Source organism: Fonsecaea erecta, assembly GCF_001651985.1.
Source record: "Fonsecaea erecta strain CBS 125763 chromosome Unknown Scaff5, whole genome shotgun sequence".
NCBI classification, from domain to species: Eukaryota; Fungi; Ascomycota; class Eurotiomycetes; order Chaetothyriales; family Herpotrichiellaceae; genus Fonsecaea; species Fonsecaea erecta.
Genome location: NW_017387248.1, coordinates 468,214 through 490,691, shown reverse-complemented (window position 1 = coordinate 490,691; position 22,478 = coordinate 468,214). Strand labels below are relative to the sequence as shown.

General features: G+C 52.3%; 8 protein-coding genes across 8 annotated transcripts; 4 read left to right on the top strand and 4 right to left on the bottom strand.

The window, feature by feature from the left end:
• Positions 1-888: 888 nt before the first annotated feature.
• AYL99_06244 (hypothetical protein) lies at positions 889-4,399 on the top strand (the record flags this gene model as incomplete). The annotated part of the gene is made up of 2 exons (XM_018837754.1): positions 889-891; positions 959-4,399. 2 exons carry the CDS (start codon positions 889-891, stop codon positions 4,397-4,399), a joined length of 3,444 nt encoding a protein of 1,147 aa, XP_018692314.1.
• A 1,214-nt stretch (positions 4,400-5,613) lies between these two features.
• On the bottom strand, positions 5,614-6,285 carry AYL99_06243 (hypothetical protein; the record flags this gene model as incomplete). Its single annotated transcript, XM_018837753.1, has 1 exon — positions 5,614-6,285. One exon carries the CDS (start codon positions 6,283-6,285, stop codon positions 5,614-5,616), a length of 672 nt encoding a protein of 223 aa, XP_018692313.1.
• Positions 6,286-6,963: 678 nt separating this feature from the next.
• Positions 6,964-8,559, bottom strand: AYL99_06242 (hypothetical protein; the record flags this gene model as incomplete). The annotated part of the gene is made up of 1 exon (XM_018837752.1): positions 6,964-8,559. The coding sequence occupies one exon, from the start codon at positions 8,557-8,559 to the stop codon at positions 6,964-6,966; it is 1,596 nt and encodes a 531-aa protein (XP_018692312.1).
• A 3,975-nt stretch (positions 8,560-12,534) lies between these two features.
• AYL99_06241 (hypothetical protein) lies at positions 12,535-13,923 on the bottom strand (the record flags this gene model as incomplete). Its single annotated transcript, XM_018837751.1, has 1 exon — positions 12,535-13,923. The coding sequence occupies one exon, from the start codon at positions 13,921-13,923 to the stop codon at positions 12,535-12,537; it is 1,389 nt and encodes a 462-aa protein (XP_018692311.1).
• A 461-nt stretch (positions 13,924-14,384) lies between these two features.
• Positions 14,385-16,016, top strand: AYL99_06240 (hypothetical protein; the record flags this gene model as incomplete). The annotated part of the gene is made up of 1 exon (XM_018837750.1): positions 14,385-16,016. One exon carries the CDS (start codon positions 14,385-14,387, stop codon positions 16,014-16,016), a length of 1,632 nt encoding a protein of 543 aa, XP_018692310.1.
• Positions 16,017-19,012: 2,996 nt separating this feature from the next.
• On the top strand, positions 19,013-20,050 carry AYL99_06239 (hypothetical protein; the record flags this gene model as incomplete). Its single annotated transcript, XM_018837749.1, has 1 exon — positions 19,013-20,050. The coding sequence occupies one exon, from the start codon at positions 19,013-19,015 to the stop codon at positions 20,048-20,050; it is 1,038 nt and encodes a 345-aa protein (XP_018692309.1).
• A 501-nt stretch (positions 20,051-20,551) lies between these two features.
• AYL99_06238 (hypothetical protein) lies at positions 20,552-21,237 on the bottom strand (the record flags this gene model as incomplete). Its single annotated transcript, XM_018837748.1, has 2 exons — positions 20,552-20,924; positions 20,987-21,237. 2 exons carry the CDS (start codon positions 21,235-21,237, stop codon positions 20,552-20,554), a joined length of 624 nt encoding a protein of 207 aa, XP_018692308.1.
• A 479-nt stretch (positions 21,238-21,716) lies between these two features.
• AYL99_06237 (hypothetical protein) lies at positions 21,717-22,236 on the top strand (the record flags this gene model as incomplete). The annotated part of the gene is made up of 2 exons (XM_018837747.1): positions 21,717-21,986; positions 22,105-22,236. The coding sequence occupies 2 exons, from the start codon at positions 21,717-21,719 to the stop codon at positions 22,234-22,236; spliced, it is 402 nt and encodes a 133-aa protein (XP_018692307.1).
• Between the last annotated feature and the right edge of the window lie 242 nt (positions 22,237-22,478).

The following is a 22,478-nucleotide window of genomic DNA, read 5'->3' as shown; positions in this document are numbered from 1 at the left end:
CATTGTGAATAGAGCCTGGACATCAACAATAGACTCTTTGATATCAGGCTCAGTGAATTTGTGAAAGACAAAAGAGCATGAACAATGTGATGGCCGTAAGTGAATAGAAGCCATTGTGGACAAAAAAAGTGTGAAAAGGAGTGAATAGGGCTTCACTGAGTATATGTGCCGAGGAGATGGAGTTATTGTTGTTCACAGACGAATGTCCTACCTTTTCCATGATGGAGGATGAGATGGTGTAAATCGTAGTAGTAAAGGATGAGAAATGAGGGAGAGCGTCAGGGGCATGTGCAATCCATCACGTGATAACGCGTCTGCTCAGACGAGTTCGTCGAGTCAGTGTAGTGTACGAGGACCTCGGCAACGACTCCGCCAATGTGCTAGGGGTTCTAGTGGGCTTCTAGGCATACTCTGGGTAAGAATTCCGGCTTAGCGAGGCCTTTGAGCGGTCACTGCGGGGGACCCCTGCCTATTAGATGCCCATTAATTACCCATTAACTCCCGATTAACTGCCCTTATAACGCTCGCTCGGCCCACTACAGCGATCCTCCGAAATGAGTACAATGTAAACACTCGCTTTTCGTCAGCGCAGTTAATTTCTGGTCTTCTCCTCCTGCCTCCGTATCAACCCGGTTCAGGTTGTGCCTGCGCTGTGTGTGTCCTCTTCTTCTTACAATGTTCTTTTCTTCATCTTGAGCGTCTTAAGCAGCCTCTCCTTGAGCAAAGCAGATTTTCCCTTCTCGCATTCCTTTGCTTTTAGAGCACCGTATTGCATCACGCCTCGCGGTGCGAGGTCTGGAATGTTGGTTAATTTCAATTCTGTCGAATCATTTGCCCTTCCACAACCCAAGCTCTGTCTACTAGCATTTCCTGCCGTGCCTGTCACCAATGGTAAGCGTCATTGCGCTTGCGAATCATCCCAGCATTGTCAGAGCTCCATGACAACATAATTCTTTAGCCACAAGACTATGGACGACGCTCATGCCCACCCCCCATCACCGGCGCCACCCTCCACACCCGCTCACAATCAATACCGCCGTCGTTGCGCGAGTTTCCTGTAAGCCAAACAACTCCCAAGTCTGCCCCTCACACTCGACAGCAGAGACTTCTCCAGACCCGTCATGCGAAGTTCTCAGCGCAGAGACTTTCTGGCAATGGCATCAACGTCTCATTTCCTCCGCTGAACCGCTCCGCCGAGAACGACTCTCCATACTTTCCTTCAGCACGATTTCACAGACGAGAAGAGAATGGCAGCGACACAAACAAGGCCGAGAAGTTGAGCAGTGCATCCACTGAGTCTGCCATCTTGGCCGAAATCTCGAATGCCAATATTTGCCGCATCCGAGGATTGAAGAAACGAGCTGCTATACCAGTCTTTCAGGATTCACCGGAAAGGCCGACCGCCCGAGACACAAGAGCCACTACACCTTCAGTCTACCACGACGCATCCAGTGATATACACCCTCCCTCGGTTCCTAGTTCTTTGCAAGAAAGTCCGACCAATATGGGCCTTAGAGAAGTCTCGGTCAACCTTCAGAGGCCATCGCCTCGCAAAGATTCACCGTATTATCGCTCGGCGCGCCCAGGGTCAACCAGGAAAGCATCTCAGACAAAACACCGGTTCAACTCGGAGGAGTACATCGAGCACATTGAAAATGAGTTGCAGATGGTCAAGGACGCCATGTATTCACCGACCACTCATATGCCCTGGAAAGAAAAGCTCCGAAAAGCAAAGGAAGAGAATGACCGCCTAAAGAAGGAAATGGATGCCATTAGAGCCTCGTTTGAATTCGAACTTCATGAAACAGTCGAACGGTCTACGGAGACAGAGCTGAAGCTGAAGCGCCGGATTAAGGATCTTGAAGATGAAGTCGAACTTAAGAAGTCGGTCATCCACGATCTAGAATGCGATCGCGAGGAAAAGAGATGTGATCAAAATGCCTTGGAGATCCTGAAGGCAAGGATTGAGAAGCTGGAAGAAGAAAGATTTAGCCTGGAGACCACGAATCGCGATATGACGAAGCGGAATGAGGTATTAACCCAACTTCTAGCCCTGTCACCGACAAAAGCCCAGCCCACCATAGGAATTCCTACGCCGAGACGCAAAAGTGGCCGTCCTATGTCGCTCGTCATCCCAAGATTGCCGACATCGCCAGGCCTTCAAACATCTCAGAGCAGACCCCAATCTATCGTGGCATCTCCAGCCCTTGCGGCTTCTGACTACTTCGCTGCACACCTTCCATCCTCGCCCTTGTCCTCGAGTCCGTTCGACACAGCTAGCCGTTCCCCAGAGGCCATTGATGACAGGCACTCGATCGACTCCGTGTTAGGAGAGTCCGAGATGCAAGGCGGGGATAGGACTGAATCGAGGCAATCAACGCTTGTCTCTAGTTCTTCAAACAGCCCTGATATGCCTGTTGGCGGCCATGTTCGTTCAGAAAGTCGGTCACAGACAGTCCTGAGACATCCTTCAAGGAGAAGGCCTCGGAAATTCATGCCTGGATCTACACAGCTCAAGCCATTGCTCTTGCCAACGTTCACGGCTGAAAGTGGCAATCTTCCGTCAACTTCACCCATCACGTCGCCAGTTCGACCACTCCCCATCCACATTAGCTCTGAGATAAGCAGATCTGAACAACCTCTGGTTACGCATGCGACCATTCCAGACTGCCTGGAGACTCCCTTTCCAAGCCCTGAAAATGTCATTGGTCGACCGTTATCAGATTATCAGAGCTTAGATGAGGTCTTCGCCAACGATGAGCAACTTTTCCAGCCGGAGATTCTCGAAGATCCCCTTGTTGGACTTTCCTCTCCAAGCCACATAGTGCAGCATCAGACTCCAGTCCAGATCAACCAGATTGAGGCTACCGTGGAGCCTTGCTCCAACCCACGTATCAGGTCCTGGGTTTCAAAGACAGTATCTTCATTGCCGGGGGATGTGGCGTGCGAGTCCCGTCACTCTGTAGTTACTATTGCTGGGATAAGACGAGGGAAGGGTCCTGAGATACCGGGAAATATCGAGGTTTACAATCAGCAGGGCACTGCCGCGGACTTCGAAACCGCTCATACATTTCATTTTCGAGATTATGTCGAAATACCTCGTCCGTTATTCTCGAAACATCGGACCCGAGGCGGAGGTTGCTCGTCTTCCTACAATGATTACCCTGACTCGCCACTCAATCCTCGAAAGCGGAGGAAAACAAGCTCGATATACGAGTCGCGCGGCTCAGAAAATAAGGACGTCAAGCATGGATCCTGCGATATACAGATCTGCCCACCTGCTTGCGAAGATGTCTTCACACCTGGGTCTGTCACTGAGCGGGAGACGAAGAGGTCCGTGGACGAGCACTTGACCCTTCCTAAGAAACAAGCGTCCGCTCCAGCCCGCACTCCACTTGAGATGCTCCAGCATCGCAATATAGGTTCGAGGCCTTTGGCGACCTTGACAATCCAAACGGTTTATGCGACCTTGTCGAGGTACACTACGTACATTCAAGGCTTCAAACGAGATCCTCTGTCTCTAGCACGACGGGTTATAGCAAATGCTTGGAGGTCAAACTGGGTAATGTTTGGAAAACTGAGTTGGTGGGTGCTTGGATTGTTCATTGGCTACCGGCGACAAAAGGCTGATCACCAAGACTGGGATTGGACAAAGTACGACGGTGAAAGTATTGCTCACGAATGTTGTCTGACGGATGTTGCTCCTCCTCTCATCGAAGCTTCAAGCCAACTTACACGCGAGATCAGTCCGCACCACTCCGGTGACAAGATCGTGGCGTCAGAAAGTCAAGCACGGACACCTGCTACTCTACCGGCGTCTCCATCGAACGCGCCCAAAACTGGCTGGGGCCGGTCGTTATACCTCTGGGGCAAATTTAGTGTAGCGATTATGCTCGCTGTGGGCGGTGCCATCGTCAAAGGGCCGGCTGAGATGTTACGAGACACTGACGATCGCAGGAAGTCTCGGAGTAACAGCCTTGTCGAAGATGCGTCAGCAAGCTGCAACTCCCGGCACGCCGAATTTAACAAAGCAAATCGAGCCACTGAGGATATCAATCACTTTTGCCACAGGCATCGTGCGAGTCCATCGAGGGTCAATGAGACTCTGGGTGTTGCTCGGAAGGCTCGAAGTGTCAGCTCTCCGCCGATCTCGCCACTGATGCACCGTGGTGCGAATGAGGATCCACAGCAACGCGGACCATCTACCGAAGATGTATTGCATTCGTCCATCGAACCCAACCTGGGGAAAGAAGACATGACTTATTGGAGTGAAGACACTCTAAAACCTGCCAGGAGTGACCGCAAAGGATTAGACTCCGTCTTCCGACCGCCAGACCCTATCACATCTAGGCCTGATCAATCTGTTGCTGAGATAAATGGTACGCAGAGCACAGCGTAAACTTCAGTGCAGAGAATGTGATGTGAAGGCTCCGAACACAAACGACTTCATACATATTAGGGCATGGGCTGCGTTCAGGCAGCTGACAACTTGAAGGGGGTATTGCAAAGTGAAGAGGCCACCACTCGTTTGTATGATTGATGACTTGTATGAATCACATCAATGGTCAATGCATTGAACTTGAACTTGTGAACATGGAACTATTAGCTGTGAAAGACGACGAGCGCATGGAGATGAATGAGATGAATGATGCAGGCAATGGATTACAACTCCAAATGTATTGAAGTTGGACAGGACAGTCTTGGACAAGAGACAAGATTGGCGTCGACCAACAAGTCCGATAAAAGTACACAGAGGCACCTCTGGTGGCTTACAATGTGTTCACTTTCTTCGCTCTCCCTTTTCTTCAAATCCGTATCACGAAGTAATCTGAATGCACGCGGCATTCGCTCCGTAATGACGTTTGCTATCCTCTATCCAGCAGGAGCTTGTCAGCCTCGCCAGTCACACGCTGAAATTGCCACTATCATTGTTCGCTACCGCAGTATGTAGGGTATATCGCGAACATCATCCCCCATACCTCCAGTCCAAACTCCGACAATCCAAAAGCACTCAGCCGACCAATTCCAGAAGCCTGGGCACGGTGCATTGCATCAAAATGGCCGCATCGTGCCTGTTGTGTCGAGATGGTTTCGGGTCCAACCGAGCAAGAGGCGAAAGGGGGTGGGTGTTCACATATTTCGGCTAGACATGGGTGGTTTGACAGTCCAGAACTGGTCACTCACGACATCAAACAAGGCATATGTAGTTGATCGGCTTCCAGGTAGGCAGACTGCGGCGTGCAGCTTGAAGTCCCCTGCCACTTTGACACGGCCTTTCCAGTGCATTTGGTCAGCTGCCAATTCACAGTCTCATGGGATGTGATGTTGGGGTGGTGGACGATTCCGATTCCAGCCACGTTGGATGAGGCATGATGTCGGAAGGACGTTATTGGCATCCCTGTTGAAGGAGATGTGTGCATGTCTGAAAACGACATCCAGATCGACAATGTTGGGCGGGGGTCCCAGCGTGCAGATTTGGCGCTAGAGTTCGCAGCTGTGCCGCGGGTATAAGGGTTTGGCTGAAAAGGAGCGGTTTGGCCTTTTCGTGTCTGAGGTGAGTGACAGAGACGGCGACGAGCAACAACAACGGACCAACGTATCCCTTCAGACCTCTCAGTCCTTGTCCCTCCCACTATCTCCCGCAGGCAGCTTCCCTTGGGCCCTCAGCTTCCGCTTTTCACCCACGTCCCAATTGTGCACTCTCGCAATGGCGACCTCGAGCGTCGTGATCTGCACCCGCAGAAACTCGAGGTCCTCGTCGCACGCACTTAGACTTTCCTTGGCCTTGTCCAGTTTCCCCTGTAGGAGCTCTTCTGCCTCGTCGAGAGGGTACGCGACCATGACGTTGGCGCCGAGCCACAGGTAGACTTCGTCGATCTCGGCCGGCTTGATGACTGCTTTGGCGTACAGCGTGTCTTGCAGACTGAAGGTGGTCTCGATCTCGTCTCTGCCCGTGGACTTCTCTCCGAGTAAATCGTCACTTCCTGCTTCATCATCATCATCATCATCATCCCCCTTTTTGTCGGCGAGATCCCGTCTCTTCTTTTTCAAAAACCGGACCACCTCCAGCGTCCGCTTCATCTCCGGCAACTTCTCCTTCAACCCGATCGCCCGACGCTCCACGTTCTGCTGCATGAATGTGTACTTGGACACCATCTCTTGGAATCGCTGCAGCGTGGGCTCCACCTCCTCGACGGACTTAACGTAGTCGGTCACATTGTACATGAAAGGAAAGGCAGGGATGCCTCGGGGGTTGGCTTCGGTCTCCACTGTAGTCGTCGTCATGTCTATCGGCTTGGTTCACGGCTTGAGAGTGACGGATCAAGACTTATTGGTAGGGAAATTATCAACTGTAGTATCATAAGGTGTGTGCTGGCGTCCCAAACTCGAGCTTTTGTTATGGATCGAAGGACATTCACGTTGTTGGACGTGAAAAGCAATAATAATGGCGGTGCGGGGATTGAGTTGCTTAGTCTCCACCGGAACTTTTATTTTTCCGTGTCGACCGATTGGGAATACCTGAGACTTATTAGTATTACCTTGTACTGTGTAGGGATAAGATACTCCTACAAGCGTTCCGTGTCTTCAATGGTTCACTGGGCTGCGAAAGATCAGAGGGACATTGTATATCATCAATTGATTTCAATTCGAAAAGCACAAGCTATGGGTGTCGCCTTTGTGAGGACCATGCTTTTGTCCAGTGCCCCTTTTTTTCTGAAAATCATCCTTTTGCTCGTGAGAGCCTCATATCTCTGGTTCCAGTCAGTCTTCACAAAGGCCCCAAAATCTTCTAGCCGATAATCAACCCGTTCTCGCTCGTAATTCTTCATGGTGTATCGTTACACATTTGCCGAGACTTCTCTTGATGGCTCGGTGCGGTAGCAGTAGCCGCAATCCATTATCCCTCTCAAATTCCAAAACCGTGTCGTTAAAAAGGAACATTGTCTAGTACAATGTTGTACATTATGCCTTCAGACCCTCGTCAGTGCCCCTCCCTTTCATCTTCTGTTGGGTCTCCCATCTTTGTCGGCTCCTATTCATCTCGTCTGCGTCAAACGCTGGCACCTCCTGAATGGCTGGTTCTCCGTGGCGACTGGGAGGACGCGTACCGGAAACCTCTGTGAGAGCAGTGTTTGACCGCATTCTCCGTATGCTAAGCTTGCTCTTCAAGCTGCGGTCTTTTGCAGGTGTCGGTGGTGGTCGATCATGGTTGTCCGGTCCGTTCATTTCTGCAGAATATGATGGGGTGCGTGGACGGAAGTCGTCTTTGACGTTTGTCCGACTCTTCATCTTTCGAAGTTCGCGAGCGATTCGCTCCAATGTTGACCCCGACGACTTCTGCGTCACAGTGATTTCATCGTCCTTGGGCGGCGGCAGTGGCTTATCAAGCAATTGTCTGTCTTGAGAGGTGTGTCGACTATGGTTATGGCTGCCATTGCTGAAGCTGCTGCTTGTGCTAGGTCTGGTCGTGTGGCTCTTCTGGCTCTGCGCAGACTTGTTGCTTTGGGCAGAGTTGCGGTTCGACGAGCCTGCAGAGCCAAAGGAAATCGCCGAGTCAACCTTCCGACGACCCTCCTCCTCATGATCAAGAGACTTGAACGAGGTAGTGGTTGGGGAGGGACTGGCGCCGGTGATGTCGTAACATTCTTCGATGATGTTGTTCGCCATGCGGACATATTTGTCCAGAGTGTCTCGAAGGCTGACCCAGCCATTGGGATCATCTGCTTTCTTGGCCTGGTTCATCAGGTTGGACAAGACCGCTGGTCCATTTTTTTCCACCGCCGTGATATACTTGAAGAACCCGTTGCGTTGCTGAGTCAAAATTTGAGGCGTCAGCTGTGCGGTTGGTTGCACAAAACGTGAGGCATTCATGTTAATTGGGGGATAAAGGGTGTTGAGCATCGCCAGACAATTGCCTTTGTCGAAAGGCGTCAAGGTAAGCTCATTGATCAAGGTCCATCTTCTTAGCCCAATATAGACCTGAGTATAAAGCGCTTCAACTTTGCGCTCCCTCTCTTCGATGTCGGATACCCAGCGTAGAACGCCGGGATACTTCTGTGCCAGCTTGTCTCGGTGACTGAGGTCATCTCGTTCGATACCAAGCTTGTCCAGAGCCGCCACCACCTCCCGCCGACGTCTAACTTCCAGATCCTTCAGGTAATCCATGGCAGTTAAAGCTTGTGGGAAGTCAACCTGATCCAATTCGCGAGGGAAACATTTTCGAACAAAGCTTGTGATGAAGCTTGGGGGCAAGGATGTTGGTTGGGATGGCAACTGCAGTATGTGTTGCATAACATTGGCGCGCAGTTGAGCGGCGGCAGTCATTGTGGACATATTCGGCTGCTCCTCGGTGACAGAGGGCTTTCGAGGAAACGCATTACCAGGAACCCCAGTCGGCGACGGTGTTGGCGGACACTGCTGTTGATGTTGAGTCGTTGCATTGAGAGTGTACATGGTTCGGAGGGGGATCTCATAGGTTGCAGGGTAGGTTATCAAATGCTCCAAAACCCAAGGGTAAGCCGCACTCCGCGCGTTGTAATCTCCTTCGAGGGAAGACATTATGCCTGTCTCAGGGCGACGTTGGTCTGTCAACAGATTTCCAGTGCTCAAAGATAAATAGACAATGGAACACGGTCCAAATGAAGACTTGAGCTCAAGATCTGACTTTTGGGACAAGGAGGATAGCGGAACTCTCCCACGGCCTTGCAACCGCGACGTTATAGCTGTAACGCGTCGGAAACAAGAAGGATTCAGTGTCCCCAATTCCTCGAGGTCCTACTCTTGTGGTCGAACGTGCTGTGTTTGTGGTACCCGATCGTCCGTTCGTTGTTTACGGCATTGAGAATTTGTCAACAAAAGCGAGATTGTGAAACCTTTCAGGATTGCAGGTCAATGCAGCAAAGATGACTGCAAAGTTTGTGAACCGTGCTGCAACCAAAGACCAGCATGCAAGTTCGACGTAGGGCACCGCAGGAGTTGGGCACCGAATCTTTGGAGGAGTTTAGCCGGACCGAAGGGCAGGTGATGTTAATTGACAGATGCTAAGATGCCCAAGTAGGCTTGAACGAGAGGCAAAGTCGGAGAAAGCGAAGATCAATGAGGGACAAGGCGTGCAGGGTGTTGTGTTGTATGTGCACTGGCACGAAAAGCAAGCTTGAAGGAGTGTAGGGTATGATGCAGCAGAACAACAACCAACTGCGGTGGTGGTGGGTGTGTATGTAGATGTCTCGGAAACTGAGGTCGAGTGATTGTACACGACTGAGTCCAGAGGTTCGAGTTCTTGAGGATGTTGTAGGGACTGGGTACGAGGAGGGTGACTGACGCTAGGATACGGGAACAAGAGTCGAAAATGCAAGATTTTAGTGTTGTGGAGCCCAGTTCAAGGTGGAGTTGTTGACCCATGGTGGCCGGACGGCGGAAGGGCGACAGGGGGGTGAGTTCTGGGTGTGGCGCTATGGTTTTCTAGGTATAGCTTACAGTCATGGGCATCGCTCGTAGCGAGGGTTCACCAAGACTGACTATGCCGTAATGCGTAACGGCACCTCGGCAGCCCTTAACTTTTGGAGCCCAGTGACTTTGGGTCGGCACTTCGGGGGCTACGAGTAATGGAGGGTAGGTGGTGGGCGTAGGTGGGCAGCAATCATAACAACCACTGCATCGGGCTCGCCCAGAGATACCCAGCACGCCTACGAGTTCTCCATCCTTCGGCAATACTGTGTATACAAGGTCCCTATCTCTAGGGAAGATGGTCTACCCACGTAGGCACAGTAACAACAGTAGTTGCATCGGTAACTCAAGTTTGACACTCCCTTCTCTTCCCTCCCGTGTCTCGCACTGACTGCCGTCTTCCTCCTCCCTCCACCGTGTTCAGCCCAGCAGTTGATATTCCGTAGTGACCTGTGGATGCCCCTCTCAGGAGGGGGCTGTCGCTGTCAAACTTTCATTATTGCGTGCAGATTGCTGCGTGACCGTGTTTGGTGTGCGGTCAGTTACCCTGACCGAGTCTTGTTTGAGTTGAGTTCTACCCTGATGTGCCTCACTTTTGACTTATTCTCCGGTGCTTCTGTTATCTTCAAGTTTTACCTTTTACCCTGCAGTGAACATCCAGTTCTCGTGCCATGTAGGGATCAATTCAAAAGTCAGTTTCAGCGTTTTCTCGACAAAGCAGGCCAGCTTTGGCATCACCCGACTTGTACCTGGGAACACCGCAGGCCCACCAAAAATGTCCGCAGTATTGGCTCGCTAACATGCAGCCTCAGGCCCTAACAGCCCCTTCCCCCTTGGGCCATCCAGTCGGCTTCCAAGCAGAATTTTCGACTTTAGCTTCACTTACTGACCCCAGTACGCAGGCTTAGCTGGCGAGTTGGCGAGGAGCTCATTCTGAGTGATCACAGTCCTCCTCCTTGCAGAACAGCTGCATGTGCAAGCTGCCGGAAACGACTTCCCCTTCATCATTCTTCCACTGCATCCAGCCATACCAGAATCGGCCTTCGCCGCTTGCGGAGCACAGCCCCCAGGATGTGGGTGTACAGAGTCCTATAATGAGGTTGATATCCATCACGATAGACATACTGAGGCTTGTGTTGACACTCCTGGCTGATCAGTCATATCAGACATGTCTTCGCCCCTCGTGGCTGTGAGGGCTTGTGCCCTGACAAACACGGGGTATACCCAGGGTAGCCAACTACTGTACAAGACATGACCGGGATCATGAACTCTGGGCAGACGCGTCAAAACAAAGTTATGCCATGGGCTCCAGCAAGATTTCAATCTCCTGAGTCACGTTTGACTTCCTCGTCAAGGTCCTTAGTGAATTGCTCCCTGCCTCGTACACACCAGATCAACTTCTTGGGGGGCGAGCATCAGGCTTGATTTCCTGCCCTCTGCTCTGCCTTCACATCGAGAGTGGTGCGGCGACCATCTCCCACCCTAAGAAGGTCCAGGGCAGGCGTCGTCACGCCAAGGTCCCTGGGATGGAATGCCCGCCGGAGAAAATTCTGTGCAAGCTTGCAGGGATTCTTTTAGGCTCTTCTGCGCCAACCTTGGGTACATGATACCCGACATGGTTTCGCGCCTCCACTCTTACCCTGGTCCCGGGTTCCTACGAGCTGCATTCGGTAGAGTATGCGGATTATGCAGGGGAACGGACAAATCGCGACTGGCCGCGGATGCAAAATCTTGAGCCTGGCGTCCTTTCGCTTGTTGGGAATCTGGAAGCTCGGTCTCGACTCTCTCCCTCAAGTTCTGCTCATGTCGGACCCCCAAGCTACCCCTCTAGGCGAGCCCCTCCAGGAATCGCAGGCTTGAGCTATTAATCAAACAATCAATATCACCAATACCGACCATTATTGACCCTATCACCCCCTCCCCGGAAAGTCACGCCCGGCAAACAACCATCCGGGCAAAAGACCTGTGAGTGGGATTTCTGGTGTCTCGAATGTGTGTCAGAATTCATGACGTCTTCAAATGTTATGTGGAGTATGCCTCCGTCGAAAATTTCGATTGAGATTCATCATACTCGTAGCAGTCGCAGCTGTGGTCATCAGCTGGCTGCATCCTGTGCAACCTCCGGAGGCCGTTGCTCGATGTGAAAAGGGGTCCAAACCAAAAACTCACCAGAGATCAAGGGTCCCAAAACGTGAAGACAGGCAAGATTCTGAGCCGTTGGGCTTGTGACTGGGCTGTGATGCTCTCTATCTTGTACCCTGTCGTGTAACCAACCCAGACAGTCACTGCCACAACGACGCAGTTTGCACTTCGCAGTTTGCCCGCTTTGTTTGTGCATCCTTCTCCCCTCCTATCCTCGAGGGTCATCCACAATCTCGTGGTGATCATCGCTAAGAGGCATTTCACCTCGTTTGGGAAGTCCGACGTTGGAAGAGATCCTCCACAAACTTACTGAGCCCTGGCAGGTGATCATCGTCATCCGCTATGTATATACAGGTATGTCTACCCACCTACCCAAACCCTAGCAAGGTTCGCAAGAACCCATGGAATCGGCCCGGATCCGTGCCAACTTTGTCGCACTAGTCTGTGATCAGGTAGCAAATGTCGATCACCTACTGAAAGGAAAACAAACATCGCAGATCACAGCACAGTTCAGGAATGGAACACACCAGCGCCTTGGAATCCCCCTCACTCACGAGCTCCTGGCATCCATAGCCTGCCTGGTGGTCCGTCTCCGGCTTACTCACGCCTCGCCGGTTATAACCAATACCCAAGAGCCAGCGGCGGTCTATTTGGATCGACCGTGCGTTAGGGAACAAGAACCGGCGAGCTATATTGAGCTGGTTCCGAAGGCGGTACAAGCGTCCCGGTACACGCATCCGGCATGCGGTTCTCCATCTCCCGCACCACTGGGACTTAATACCATACTATATTACTGGCCACTCTCGACCATATTGACCAACAGCAAACACTATTGTGGTTTGAAACCCATCATCTGACACCTCAGCAAGCTGGGGGCTTCCGTACCATGGAAGTCCTGCTTCTCCGAGGACACTCCTGCATGATCATTGAGATCAAGCACGTCCATCAACCATCCCTATCTTCCTCGCTGGACACAGCTTGACTGTTGTCGGATTCAGCAAGATCGCTCAATGCCCACTCACCCAGGAATCCTTCCTCTTTGACGGGGCTTCTCAGGTCGACGCCGTTCTTCTCCGCCCACTCCACTATGCTTGAGCGATTGATGACCACAGTTGCCAATTCTTCTGGGTCAATTTCCGCCCCATGAGCGAAACTCGCGGATGCCATCCCGTTCACCTCGGGCGTGGAAGACTTTGCCTTCTTCCTCTTAGGCGCTACCACTTTACACAGGCCCATCTCTGTCAGCGCAGCGACTACATCCTCTCCCAGCATTCCGGTCCTATCCCCAATCTCCTTGACAGTCATCTCCTCCTTTCTTGATTGAATTGTCTTTCTCTTCCTGCCACCCACCTTGGCTTGGTCGAAAACCCTTTTGGCGTCCGCATCCGCCGTCTGGCCCATCAGAAACCGCGCAATGCGTTCGGACCAAAACCTAAGGTATGACTTCCGGCCCATGGCGCTCAAGGGCTTTTCGGGGCCGCCAATTACCCCGCCTTCCCATTCCCACCCGCTAAGCTTGTACGAGACGGCCATCAGCAGCTGGCCTAGCTGCCGATGCTGAAAGGGAGGGAAGATTAATATGCACGCGAGGTTGTTCGAGTCCCACGAGAGATTCTCCTTGGAAAAGAATCCCAACACGCGCGTGCGGTAGAGGGCGCCATCTTCCTCTGAGGTATTCGCCGACGTGCTCCTTTGTTTCCGTCCTCGGGTCTTGGTTGTCGCAGGTGTTGGTGATGGGGTGGGATTCTCAGGCTTCGTATACGTCAGGACGTAGTACTTGAATCCTGCGGTATCAAAAAAGACACTTTTCTGCTCCAAGAACAACTTCCCGAACAGACTCAAATTCTGGCAGTAGAGTTTTTCCTTCTCGCCGTCTATTTCCCAGACCGCATACCCGTCCCATTCGTAGACCTTGAATGCGGATGGTGGGACAGGTTGGTCTGGTTCAAGGTTTTCAGAGCGGAGACGGCGGTGGTGGGCAAGGTGTTGAATGAATTGTTCTTTCAGAGGTGTGTAGCGAAAACAGCACGGGCAAACATACAGGAGGCGGCAGGTCGGCTCCTCTGTCTTTATCACACTGTGAAATCTGCCCAGCTGGCCGTGAGAGTGGCCATTTCTCAGGTCTGTTGATGCCGAGCCGCCGCCTGGTTGCGGGACGATGATGGTGTCAGGGTAGGGCGAATAATACCACGCATCGAAAAGCAAGTTTCCCAGGACGACCTGATGGATGTTTCGATTCAGAACCTGTAATGAGAGACGACGGGAGCGATGAGGGGAGCCTTCTTGGAGGACTGAGGTTGAGACGTTGTTTGTTTTGACCACCGCAGAAGGCATGTTCGTTGGTTGCATCATTCAGTGCGCGTGCAAAGGTCATGACTCTCCACAAGCCATCACACGGGCCAGAATGAATGCCAATACTATACTGGAATGATACGTTGGAGAAAGCAGTGGGTGTCTTTTGGATCGGATCAGTGCAACCAACCCATCCATATCCCAAGGTTCGAATATCGAAATCAACATTGCAGCCACCACCGCAAAGATGGCTAGAAGCGGCTGAGGCGCGGTCATCCAATCACGAGCGACTGTGGCTGAGGCGAATGTGGAATGTGGCTGCGGATTCTTTGAGAATCTACGACGGTTGTAAGAGGACAGATTGGTAGGGACATTCGCAGCAACACCTTCACTCATTCATTTCACATCTCTTTGTCAATCTGCTCTGTTTCCGTTCTTTTGGCCTTAGACCCGCTCACTTTCTCCTTTGCCCTGTACACCAGCTGCCCTCACACTATGCTACAATGATTCTTACGTTGCAACGACTCGGCCTCCTCGCTGCTCTTCTCGGGCTCTACCTCTCGTCTTTCGGTAACGTCGATGCCGTCGACATACCGTCTGACGCTCCGCTTTCTTCTTTAATCGCGTCAGGGAAAGCTGCACGTGCCCGAGGAGCCAACAGTGAGGCTCTCGCATACTTCGATGCCGCCGTCTCCAAGGACTCGACCGATTACCTCACACTTTACCAACGAGGAATCACCTATTTGTCCTTAGGAAGGAACGCGCAGGCAGGTGCTGATTTCGATAATGTGTTAAAAATAAAACCTGGGTTTGAAGGGGCGTTGTTGCAGAGGGCGAAGATCAGGGCGAAGAATGCAGACTGGGCTGCGGCACGGGAAGATTATGTGGCGTTGGGAAACCGAGGAGCGGCAGACCTGGCCCAACTCGAAGAGGCAGAGGGTGCAGCATATCTCGCAGTCGAAGCGGAGAAGAAGCAAGATTGGGAAACGTGTATCAACCAGGCAGGTATTGCCATCATGACAGCAGGTACGGCCTTGTCATTGCGCCAATTACGGGCTCGATGTCGATTTGAGCGTGGTGAGGTACAAGAGGGCATCAGCGATCTCCAACATGTCCTCCAAATCCATCCAGGTCTAGTGGAACCACACCTACAAATTTCGGCCATGTTATTCTACAGTCTGGGGGATACAAAGCTGGGCATGGACCAGATCAAGAAATGTTTGCATTCGGATCCGGACTCGAAGCCCTGCAAGTCTCTCTTCCGGGAGGAGAAGAGTATTTTGAAGCAAGTCGACCAGGTTCAGGCTCTTTTCGACAAACGACAATTCAACTCTGGGAGCAAGGTGCTGGTGGGGAAGGGCACCGACGACGAGCCTGGACTCCTCGCGCAACTCAAGTCTCACATCGAGTCTCACCGTGCACAGGGAATTATCCATGCAAAAGCGCCCTCGGATCTCTACACCAACATGCTGGAGAAGACCTGCGAAGCATTCATGTCGCTGAACAACATGAACAAGGCCGGCAAGTACTGCTCCGAAGTGCTGACTCTGAGACCCAACTCTCTTCATGGGCTGTTGTACCAAGCGCAGAAACACATGGACGCCGAAAATTTCGACGCCGCAATTTCGACCCTCAACACGGCACGGGACAACCACCCAGACGCTCAAGGGACGATCAATTCCAAATTGCACGAAGCGCAAGTTGCTCTGAAGCGTAGTAAAACCAAGGACTATTACAAGGTCTTGGGCGTGTCTCGCGACGCTGACGAAGCCACCATAAAGAAGGCCTACCGCACCGCGACCAAGTTGTACCACCCGGACAAGGCCGCTGCGAGAGGGATATCCAAAGAGGAAGCGGAGAAGAAAATGACATCGATCAATGAGGCCTACGAAGTCCTCAGTGACCCCGAATTGAAGGCTAAATTCGACAATGGAGACGACCCCAATGATCCCATGGCCAACCAGGGAGGCAACCCTTTTCAAGGCAGCCCATTCGGTGCAGGAGGCCAGCAGTTTTTCTTCCAACAAGGATCCCCTGGCGGCGGCGGCGGTGGACAGAGGCAGTTCAAATTCTCGACCGGTGGCGGAGGTTTTCCTGGAGGAAATCCTTTTGCAGGCTTTCCAGGTTTCGGGTAGAGTGGGAGCCATTTGGCCTGGGTTCCTGGCATTTGCATATTTTGTTCCTTGTCACTTCACGAATCGATACCCCCATGTTCTTCTCAGACAACGAGTCCTCTGTCTCCTCTTTCAGCTTTTGACTTCACGCCGGTACTGCTAGTTGTGGCAGGATTTGCAAAAAGAAAAAAAGCTTAGGCCACCTTTCCCTTCGTGGAATAAGGCAGGCTTGTTTAGACCTTTGCCGAACGTGCCATCACATCTTCGAGCCGCTTTTGGTGCCCGCTCATTGATCTTCGAAACACAGCCGTCCTTCACCCCATGTCATTGAAGGTGGGATTCCGGCCATGCTGGTGACTTTGGAGCTAGGAGGACGGACGATGGGCTGTGCTATCCTTGAAGAACCTCCCGATTGTACCGAGCTCCGTTTTACTGTTGAAGGATTACAACGGTCCCGCATTTCGCGCTGGCTATCATTACCGAGCTCAACGCCATCCCAAAAGAGCAGTGGGGAAACACTCTGCCTGTGGAAACGATCAAGCTAATTCAACGCCCTGGGGATGCATTGTCTATCATCCGGGGATGGATCTGCCCCTACACCTGCTGCTCGAGCCCAACACCTATTCGAGTCCGTCGTTGATTACACCCGACCAGGTATGCAGTGGTTTGCATACCCTTGTCGTGCCCCCAAGCAGGCGGTTTCCCGACCCGCTTCGCCTCGCCCGCCAATGGTTCTGCGGCGCATATGGTCTGAGACCACAGAGGTAGTGAAACACTTTACATCGGCCAGTGTGTACGAGAAGCTTTTGCAAGCGACGCACCTTCGATTGCTAGCAGAACATTGCCTCGTTCAGGACGCAGCTGAACGCCCCTGCCAACCCAAGACGCCGCAACTACCTTTCACATGCCAGGGTCAAAGGCCGCTTCGATCAAGCCCAGGAGTCGCCGGGGGGAGCAAGGGGCCTGGACTCATCACATCGCTAAGTCCTTAGTTCATACATATACCTTGTGAGGAGAACACGCTTCGAGGATGTCATCACATCAAAATCTGCTGCTGCGGTTGAGTCGACATCAGGATTCACTACTGGGTAGACGAGATTAGGCCGTCTGTTGGTGGTCCGGTGGACACGGGTTCTGCTGTACGACGATAAGTGCCAGTCCGTTATCCCCTGCGACCGGTCACGGTGACTCTACATGTCCCTCCCCGAGGGTGGTGGCACAAGTGAGTGCGAGCGAGAACATTCCGGATGACAGCAGGAGTAAGGCATACGCACGGGGAGCGACAAGCCTGCTCTCGGTCGTTGAGGGTAGACACAGGGGCTTCTGGCTGCTGCTGCTGCTGCTGCTGCTGCTGCTGCTATCTTATCGGATCCTCGAGCAGAACTATCATGTCCCTTCCCAGCGCCAATATAACGGGCTTTAATCAGAGAGTTTATATAGTGAAGCTATTGGTCTGCCCTGATGCTGCTTCTAGATGGTCGAATGTATGTTATGTCTACGTCTGACGGTTCTTCGGGGCTCTTTGATTGTCAAATAGGGTGGTTCACTTTCTTCTTCTTCTTCGTCGTGGTCTTCTCACCCAGGTAGATAAATAGACCGATATCTTGATTTCTGCAAAAACAGTATATGCAGCCGCAACAACCAGAAGCGTTTTCGTCATCGGTCTGCGTTCTTGCCATGTACATGGATGAAGACCATGAACCAATTGACATTGAGCCAGCCAGCCAGCCGTCTGGATTCTGATAGACCTGATGCTACCGGCGTAGGACACTGACTACCTCTACCTACACCTCCACGCCGATTTCGTCGTACCTCCTCGTCCTCCTCCTCCAGTCTAAACCAGATGCCTTCCTGGAGACGGCGGCCATCTCCTCAGAGCAGAGAATGACGGTCGAGACGCAGTTGAGTACCTGCACCGACACGGCATGGCATGGCATGATTCGGCCCATCTCCTGTGGCCATGTAGCCATCCAGCACCTCCATGAGAGAACAAATACCCTTGGGCTCTGAGCCACCACCACACCAGCTGATCGACGACGATGGAATGAGAGATGTATGTGAGTCGTGTCATGTCTTTCTCACCAGCGAAACCTCGATGCGACACACACACACACACACACACACACACACAACATACACGCATCGGCGTGACAAGTCGATAGACAGACAGACAGACCCGGGGAGCTCGCTGCCAACCCACCCGAAGCGCGAGCGACGGGACTGACTCCTCTTGAGATGTGAAGCCAACAGCCGTCGTCGTCAGCAAGCGGTATGGCATTTAGTCCTGCCGTGTACATATATATATCTATATATGTATGCACAAGAGGCAGATATACAAAGCAAAGAGCCTGGACAGGCACATCATGCGACAACGGCAACGACAACGGCAACGGGCCGGTACACCTAGGAAGAGACAGACAGACAGACAGACAGACCGTGCCTGCTTACCCTTACAATCATCAGTCTCCTCTTCTGCCGGAGCCTTGCCTTGCCTTGCCACATACATACATACATGCATATTACTATTGGCAGCCTTCTTCCTCGTGCTTCTCTGTCTTCCCGATTACATGTGTAGCATGCATGCGCTCCCACATTCATTTACATATGACTCTAACTGGTTGATTGATTGATTGATCGATCAGATCAGCCCCCGACCTAGCTGGCAGGAGGCTCTCTCTTTTTTTTCCCTTCGAGTGATAATTCCATTGATTGAATTGCTGCCTTTCCCCAACCTCGACGATCTCAACCTGAAGTCATTTCCATCGTGATTGACGTCATTTGGAGAAAAGGGGAGAAGAGATACAAGACAACCAAACATTAATAATATGAGTGAGTGAGTATTGGGTGAGGGATTTCCCAGCCGGCTACATAGAATTGTTTTGTTCAGTTGTTGCAATTGATTGATTGACCCTTAAGTCATTCATCTGTACTCAGTTGAGAACCCCAGGGACTAATTACCCAGTCTTCATGATCTATTGAAATCTGAAAGCAACAAACAAACCCGTGTCATCTTCATCATGTCGGCGGCGGGCAAGAATGTCCTCATCGTCGGCCCAGGCTTCATCGGCTGGAACGTCCTCGACCACCTGGTTCGAGAAGGCTACAATGTGACTGGATTGGTCCGACGCGCGTCCCATGGGCAACAGATCCAGTTCTGCGGAGCGAAAGCCGTGGTGGGAGACCTGAACGACACCACCGTCATCAAAACCCAGGCCCTTCAGAACGATATCATCTTCCACACGGCAACCGCCGACCACAAGCCCAGCGCCGAGGCCGTCTGCCAGGCCGTGGCGGAGCGTGCAGAGCAGGGGAAGTCCACCATATACATCCACACGTCCGGCACTAGTGTCTTGGACGACAACGCGCGTGGCGAGTTCAAGGGCGACAAGGTCTACCACGACAACAACCGCGCCGAAATAGATTCTGTCCCGGACGACGCGCCGCACCGTCAGATCGACCTGACCATCCTGAAATACCAGAAAGACATCGGCGACAAGGCCAAGATCGCCATCATGATTCCACCGTTGATCTACGGGTATAACCCGCAGCACCGACGATTGACGATCCAGATCCCGACCCTCACCCGGTTCGCCATAAAGCACGGTTTTGCGGGACACCTGGGGAAAGGTTTGGCGGTCGAATCACAAATTCACGTGCTTGACCTGGCGCAGGCGTATGTGACCTTGCTGCATCACATGGAACATGCACCGGCCCAGGAGTTTCTTGACAACCCGTACTTTTTCTGCGAAAATGGTCGGGAGGCTTCATGGCGTGAAGTCGCAGAGATGATCGGCGAGGGCCTCCACAAGGCTGGCAAAATCAAGGATCCAACGCCAAAGACCATTCCGGAGGACATGTGGGGTGACCTCTTCGGGGAGTATTCCGCTGCAGTTGTCGGGCTGAATAGTCGGAGTCGAGCGATCAGGTTGAGGGAGCTCGGATGGGAACCCACACAGAGGAGTATGGAGGACAGTTTCCAAATGTTCGAGTTGGCCGAGATATTGAAGGAAGAAGGGGCCGACTTCCATGGATATACTGGAACAGCCGCCTCATAGGGTGGAAGAGGGCACGAATGTCGAAGCCAGAAGGTTGTCAACCGAAGAATATCGAATCGAAGACGTGAAGTCAGATAATGCTGATAGCAGGACGAATGGGACTCCAATCCTCCCAGTCTGGCTCATAGTCCTTTCGCCCAGGTCGTGTTCCCAATCTTCCACGTCCTAGCGAGCCATGGTACCAAAGATTAGACACCGCCGTTCGAATCTCCGGAGAGGGCATTCCTCTGTCAATATTTCAACTCGTTAGTCCACGGTCTCTCAGGGTTCTGGTGGAAAGGCCAGGATGCTTTCTCTCCGGCCAGCCTTCGAAGGCTTCTTCAGTCCAATCCTTTCGGTCAACATAACTTCCGATTGCCCTTTGTCGAAGCTCAAATAGGCTAGAACAATGCACTTCTGCCACAAGATACTGCTGTACTGCGAACGCATAAAAGGGGTGGAGGCGGTGCAATCATCGCTCAATCGAGGTTGAAAGAAGTTGCTTCATATGTCTCTGTTCAATTATACATTGTGGTCTCCTCTCACAGTCACCATCTCATAGCTTGAACCGGCGTCATTCCTCATGCCCCTGCCCGGGCTGCCTCGTATATGGTCATCAACGACGGCCACCTCGGCCGATCCATTGGCTGTATCAGTCACTTTCCTAGGCGCCGGAGTTCCGAAAGAAATAGGTTGCATTTCGCGATACCGACAAGCCCAAACGCCGCAAATAATCATCAACACCGCGCTGGAGGCTTCCAGACCCCACCATAAGAGATTCGTCGGCACGGCGCCCGTGTAGAAAGAGGTGATGAGGAGGTGGATGAAGTGGATCGTCAAGGCGAAATCAGGCACAAGTTTCGAGCGGGTGATGAGGAGGAGGATTGGTATTACTCTTTCGGAGGACTGTTAGTTCAAAACACCATCCAACGTTCTAAAGGGGAGGGAAGCACGTACGTTATAAACCCATCAACAACCCATAAGAAGCCGACGGTCCAGCCGACGGTCGTGTCCCCACGCACGCTATTCCAATCAAAGATCAAGTTCAAGGAGAATCGCTGGCCCAGGACTAAGGTCGTGAACAGTATCAGCACAAACGCCGTGGTGTAGTACGAGAGTTGCAGGAGGAGGATGGAGCGGACGATCTTTAGAGGCGGCAGTTCGGTCAGGGCGCCTGCGCGGGGAGGTTTGCGCCGTCGAGGGGGCATGAGCAGTCAGTCACTCCTCGTTTATTTTATTTTTTAACTCGAGAAGCCGGTGGACGGGTGGATTAGGAGTGCCGACATTAGCATCGCCACGAAGCTGGGGAGTGCCCTAGATCGTTAGGCATGATGGTCGCGGTTTGTTGAAAGGTGTCTGAAATAAATAAATGGGAGTCGAAGGAGACGCAACGAAACCCCGAAAAGATGACGATGCATGACGATCACGTGCAGGTCTGGGGTAGTTGATTACATAACCCATCTACCGTCCATTTTTGGAGAACTGAAGGGCAATTAAATTGTCCAACGCTATTGAGATCTCATGAGGGTGAGGGACATTTAGACACAACCTGCGCAAATACAGCTTCAGGAAGGCACATAAAAGCAGTCGCCCTTGTACCCTCTCGAATTCGACCTCTGAAGGATCCCTGTCGCCCTCCCAGTCTCCTGCGCCTTTCCTCCTTCACATCCTCCATTTCCGAGAAACTATGGCCTGGGGTCTCCCGACCTGGCTGGGCGGCTCTGCCTCCTCGAATCCCTCTCTCCCGCAGTCATCGAACCTTCCGCCGCGATCCAAAGACGGCGGCTACGTGGCCCCCGACCGCACCTCTCGCGAACAGTGCTACGAGTCCCGCGACATTTTCTTCCAGTGCCTGGACCGGCATGACATCTTGGACGCCGTCAAGGAGGATGAGAAGGCCCGGAAGGTCTGCCCGACAGAGGTGGCTGCGTACGAGAAGGACTGTGCGAGAAGCTGGGTGAGTATAAACCCTGATTGAGTGTCCCATCCCCCATCCTGTGGCAAGTCCGCAAAGCAAAGCTGCATCCGGCGATCACCATCAAAGACTAATCGGTGGCTTTGCTTTGTGATTCCAGATCAAATATTTCAAGGAGAAGAGAGTCGTCGACTACAAGCGAGATCGCACGTTAGAGCAGATTGCCAAGGAAGATGCCGAGGCGGCTGCAAAGGCAAAATCCGAGAGAAGAGGCAAGTCATGGTTTGGTTGAGGGAACAGACGGATATGTTGGGTGTATATACAGCTTCGACCGGGGTTGCAACATGTTTGCGAGCATGCCACGGTCACCAGGCGCCCACGGGCATCTCATATCAAAGTTGGGACTCTGGTGGCTCGAGAGAGTTGATCGTGCTTATCATTAAGAGAAGGGCCACCAATTCGACCTATGACGATGAAGAGAAATGTACAGGCAGGGCTGCAATTGTACCATAAACCGAGAGAATTGCATAGCGT